General features: G+C 41.1%; 1 protein-coding gene across 1 annotated transcript in view; it reads left to right on the top strand.

The window, feature by feature from the left end:
* The window catches only part of LOC101849855, a 29447-nt gene extending 24188 nt beyond the window's left edge, over nucleotides 1–5259 (top strand). Inside the window, exon 5 of the mRNA XM_005101970.3 lies at nucleotides 4027–5259. Coding sequence (XP_005102027.1) covers nucleotides 4027–4477 — 451 coding nt within the window. The 3' untranslated portion in view covers nucleotides 4478–5259. The remainder of the gene's footprint in view (nucleotides 1–4026) is intronic.
* The last annotated feature ends 620 nt before the right edge of the window (nucleotides 5260–5879 follow it).

The raw sequence follows: 5879 nt of genomic DNA on the forward strand, positions 1-5879 counted from the left end.
TTATTATAATAATAAAAGGTGGGGCCAAAGTTTTGCCCTCAAATGCTTTTGGGTGACAATACCAATCGTTTTGGAAAAATACACATTACACAAACGTTAGCCAATTGTCCCGCGTAGGGCTATTTTAGGAGCTTTATAAGCGCTGTGTAATTAAATCAGTTTCTGAAATAATTATCACATTGCCGCCGAAACCTGCATTTCGGCCATCAGGGAACCGGAAGACGTGTTTTTGATTGACCCACATTTGAGTCTCTATGAAATCCATGTTTTACATGCCGACGCCCCGGATGCTTTTAGATCTATCGAAACCCAAAGAGGTTAAAAATAGAAATAGAGGTCTTAGCTGTGACGTCACGAGTGTCAAACTTGAGTTGCGTGTCGCCATTCCAGAGAGGAATAAAAGGCCAGTCGGTGCGCGCATCACTTTTCAATCGCGGATTAATCATAGTCTGCGAAGTCTTTTGAAGTTGATTTCTTTCTCATGTCATTTGCCTATAGCTAAAATGTACCTCTCCTCCTTCTTTTTTGTGCATGTTACTCTCTTCTAACACATCTATTCTTCGGCACTTATATAACCTTATTGTGTTGCAAGTGCGTAAAACTTTTACTAAAACTAACTAAAATATACTCGTAGGGATTTTTGTGATTGTTTATCCTTAAATGAGACAGATAATCTCCGAATAAAAAATAATCTCCATGAAAGCAAAATCACCGCATGCAAAATGAAATGTCTCCCCAAAACCCTTAATATCACAAGACGAGACAGGCAGAGAAATGAAGAAATAAGAGCAGCTTTCGACACTGAGTCCTGCCTGCGTTACACTGAAAGACAGAGAGGTTTGGCCACCTGTTACGCATGTCACCTAACCAGCCAGCCTCGAGAGCCTACAACACCAAGCACTCAGGCTATAAAGGAAGAGGAAGGCCACGCAAAAGGTGGATCGAGGGTGTCAAGGAACCGTAAGAAAACATAACATCACAACTGAAAGAGGAGCTGCGTAGCTGGCCTACTATAGAAAACTGCATCTCCCCTTGACTCTTAACGACAACAGAGGATGAAAAAGTAAAGTAAAAGTAAAGTAATCTCCAAATAATGCAAATAGGGCCTTTTACACAGTGTGACCACACGGATGAGTCAAATTCTGGGGAAAAATGAATGAGATGGACTTGATGATCACTTGTAAAAAATAATTTAAAAAACATAATTTTATTGAAGTCTTGTGCTGTGTGTCGCTCAAATAGTATGTCTAGATTTAGCACCGCTGACCACAACAAAGCTCTCGTGTCGGCCCTCTAGGATCAGGAATGTGACTGAGAAGCTGCTAGAAGCTTCAGCTGCAATTGTAGCACACCTTCAAGGCTGGCTGAACGGATAAGAACCACGGTCAATGTTGTTGAGATGAGAGAATATGTGTTGCAGCGTGGTGGAATCAGGCTCTCGTCAATTTTTGGGCATGTAGAGTTATTGGTACCATCTTAAAGCTTGTTCACTTGTCTTTATATGGATGAAAAAATATCCATTTATCTTGAATGCAAGTCGAGATATTTGCGATCGAAGGAGGTGGGGTCACCTGTTTTTGGAGGTAAACTTAGTGAGAAAATGGCCGCCAAAGATTAGTTATTTCTTTATCTTAATAGTCCGTGGTAACTGAAAATGTACCTTTTTTGTACCTTTAATCAACGGTTTTCAGAAAAATCCACTCAGAAATTAGTTCTTTAATGGGCATGAAAGGTGTCGAGCCAAAAAACAAATATTTTATGAAAGTTCACAAACCTGTGAAAAAATGCAAGTTTCTTCACTTTGATTATTTTGACGAGAGCCTGATTTCACTACGCTGCCTCACATATAAAGCAGCTAACCAGGCGTAACTACCCTCTAATAAGACCGGCGTAGTATTCTGTCTCATTTGCGGAACCGATGCCAAACAGCATAACGTGCAACAGCAGCAGCAGGGTTCATGGAAGATAGAGTGTTGTGTAGCCAAACACCATTGCCAATCACCGCCAACTTTACAAAATATTCTGAACGTTTAAGATAAACAGGCTAGTGTTTCATTTTAAAATGTTGTTAGTATATCATTATTTCTGCCCGATATTAAACAACGCTCTTTGGGTGTGCGCACAGAATAATAATAACAATAGATAGCATTTGTATAGCGCATATCCCCGCTCAACAGCAGGCTCTATGCGCTTTACACTATATTATTACCCCAGCAGACCATAGAACACTCCGAAACATTCTCAGCTTCCCGGGAAGCATACAGTGCGAGCAGCCGATAAAGCGCTCAAACACTAACATACTGACAAGATCTTTCGCTGTCTATAGCTGGGTACCCATTCCCACCTGGGTGAAGTGAAGAAAATGTGTGTAAAGTGCCTTTCCCAAGGACACAACGTCGGGCCCTTGACGGGATTCGAACCCACGACCTTACGGTTGCGAATCCGAGAGCCTAACCACTAGGCCACCGACGCCACACGATTGATCCATACAATGAGTGATTTACAGTGTCCCAGCCTACAAATTAATTGCTCATTTTGAAACACTAACGAACTAGTATTATATTAAATAATTAACTCAGTCCTACTCTCTTCATACTCTATGAAGACCTAGGCTTTGCATAAGTAGAAGGAGAGTGTAGACAACATGACATAAAAGCAGTCCATTTTGTAAGTATGGAATTGTCCTTTTTCTGAACAAACTCAATTACTCACTTTCTCTCCCTCCGCCCCTCCCCCTCCCCGCCCGGTAAAAACAAACAATACCTCATATCATATCTCTCCGTTCATTTGTAGCCCATATTTAAGGGAAGGCACGGGTCTTCAAAATACTATGTTAGGGTCAAAATATCGATTTTCAACGTTTTACATTTTCGTGTACCTGGATATCTTAGGAACCGGTAACCCTTTACCTCCATTTGAACATATTTTAAAAAATCGATTTTAGGGTCATTTCTTTTAGAGTACCTTCCTCAAAGTAGGGCCCATTGTTTTCCTCAAATGAGTCCAAAATGAGCCCATAATTAGAGGGTGACGACAACAGCGTGTCTCCGCGTGACCCTAACATGCTTAGTATTGTTGTAACTGCAAGCTTCTCCTCTTCCAAACCGTAAAATAATCTCTTAGAATGTTGTGTTTCTGACAGTTTTGTTATGATGCAGGACACATGACGCCCCATTTTGTAAATCTGCGCTTGTCTTGGACAAAATGAATCCTGGGTACTAAAAAATAGTGACCACTAGCGGGGCCCCCTTTTCAATGAAAGGAATGATCGGTGGTGCCTATACGTTCTTATACTAACCGTTCTCTGACCGTCTAGGCCGGTGCTTTAATATCAACTAAAAGTCATTGGCCTACTATATTTACACTCTACTGGAATGGGGAAATAAATCTTGAGATATGCAACAAATTATAAGGTCTAGATCTATACTCTCAAAACAAAACGCGCCTCGCGAAATATCACTTCCGGATTTTCTAAAATTACAGAGACAGAAGCGTCGGCCTACAAAAGTGATCGGCAAAATAAAGAAATTTAGCTTTTTGCAGCAAAACTGTCTCAAAACTGAAACAACCAAGGGCGCCATGCTCTGGGGAATATTTTAAAGAATGTTTTGGCGAAAACCGCACGTCGATCGATACAGCCATTAAAAAGCCTTTTGAATAGCAAAATTCGGCCACCACAAACAGACAATAGATGACGTCAATATTCAGTTAGAGATTATTAACTGTACCTAGAAATGCATTTCTCTTTTCCTGATTGTTGTTGCCGTTGTTTTGCTTTTTTTGCTTTGTTTGTTGAGTTTTGTTTTGTTTGCTGTTGTTGTTGTTGTTGTTGTTGTTTGTTGGTTTTTTGTTGGGTTTTTTTTTCTTTTCTTTTTGGGGGGGGGGGTGGGTCGGATTGTGGTGTTTGTTTTTAATCAACGAGCGGCCTACGTGGGCTTCTTAAATTACTACCTCATTCGATGTCTTTAACGTACAAGATAGCAGTAACAACTTGTTAAAACCTATATTCCCGATTTGTCTTCCCAGAGTTGCCAGCATGCAAGATGGCGCCGAGGAACAAAGGAAACCGGAAGTGATCGAGGAATCTATCCGAAACTTGCGGCGGTCACGCGACTCCGCGAAGCTGTGGCTCATCGACAACGAGAGCGGCTTCCTGGACGCCTACGACCTGATGTACACCAGCCCGCACAACGGTCACAGGTTTTTCCGCTTCCACGACCAGATGTTGAAAACCGTCTGCGTCTTCCAGAGGAGCTTGGTCGACGCTCTCAGGGATTTACACGCCGCGGAATCGCCGAGGAAAAAGTTGGAGGAGTTTGCGACCAAGTCCGATCCTTTTCTGCGAAGAATTCCGAAAAGTAGTGTGTATAGGACATTTGAGGAGCATTTTGATGAGAGGTTGAATGCGGTGATTGATTGGGTTGATCAATGTGAGAGACGTGGGGGAAAAGATGGAGGTGTTCATGTGGAGATTTGATCCTTTTCTTGAAAAGATTCGGGGAAGTAATATTTATACAATGTATAATTGTTTAATTTTTAAAGGATCATTTTGATGAGAGGTTGAGTGCGGTGATTGAATGGGTTGATCCATGTAAGAGAGGTGGCGAAACGGTTGGAGGCATTCACCTCGAAATTTGATCCGTTTCTGCAAAGAATTCCGAGAAGTAATATTTATACAATGTATAGTTTATTTGAAGATCATTTTCATGAAAGGTTATTGCCGTGATTGATTGGGTGAGATTTGATTCTGTTCTGCATCAAATTCCGAGAAGTAATCTTTATACAATGGATAATTGCTGTTGTTGTTTTTTTAGGGTCATTTTGATGAGAGGTTGAATGCGATGATAAACTGAGTTGATCAATGTAAGAGACGTGGCGAATAAGTTGGAGGCTCTCGCGTCGAGATTTGATCTTTCTCTAAGTTGAACTCCGAGAAGTTTTACCAGGCCGAAGGGCTAGAACACAAATGGCCGCTGGATCGGAAAAGTAAAGAGAAGTAACATTTATACAATGTATAGATTACTTCAGGAGTCTTTTGATGTGAGATTAAATGCTGTGAAATACTGGGTTGATCAATGTAAGCTACGTGGACAAAAAGTTGGTGGCATTTGCGCCCAGACAGGTTTATTTTCTAAAGAGAATTTCAAAATGTAGTACATGACGGATTAATTTTTCAATTATCTAATTTGAGAACGATTTGATAAGAGGTTGAATGAATGCAGTGATAGAGTTTGTTTGTTTCCTTGTTGGTTTGTTTGAGAAAAGAGAAACTCATCGACACAATAATGGTCATTTAGTGCAGGAAAAAATTAGGAAACACAATCAGAAACCACAGAGGGAATGTAAAGAAGTAGGACCTACCAGTGGCGCCCTCCAACCACCCACACAGACAGAAACAACAGAGAGAAAGTACAAAAGTAGGACCTACCAGTGGCGCTCTCAAATCACAAACACAGACAGAAACAACAGAGAGAAAGTGAAGACTTAGGACGTACCAGTGGCGCCCTCCAACCACCCGCAGTGATAGATTGGGTTGATGATTGTAAACAACTTGGTGGGACAGTTTATGAATAATGAATAATGAAATTGAAGTAGAATTTCCCTCCAAAATACAACACATTCCCAGAAATTTAATTCCACCATGTCATACCCATGAACACTTTACACCAAAGATCGTACATAACAAGATTGTTCACTCAGCCAAAAAAGTGTCCGCGGAAGTCCGCGCGTTGATTCAGATGACGCTGCAGTCTTTGTTTTGAAGTTCGTTCGCCCAGAAGAAGAATAGGAATAACACAGTTTGTTAGTTTCGCTTTTATTGTTTTTCACACAAGTAGGGTTTTCGAAGAGGGCGCCACCGGATTCTGAGGCCACTTTTT

The sequence above is a fragment of the Aplysia californica genome, unplaced genomic scaffold (genome assembly GCF_000002075.1).
Source record: "Aplysia californica isolate F4 #8 unplaced genomic scaffold, AplCal3.0 scaffold00306, whole genome shotgun sequence".
NCBI lineage: Eukaryota > Metazoa > Mollusca > Gastropoda > Aplysiida > Aplysiidae > Aplysia > Aplysia californica.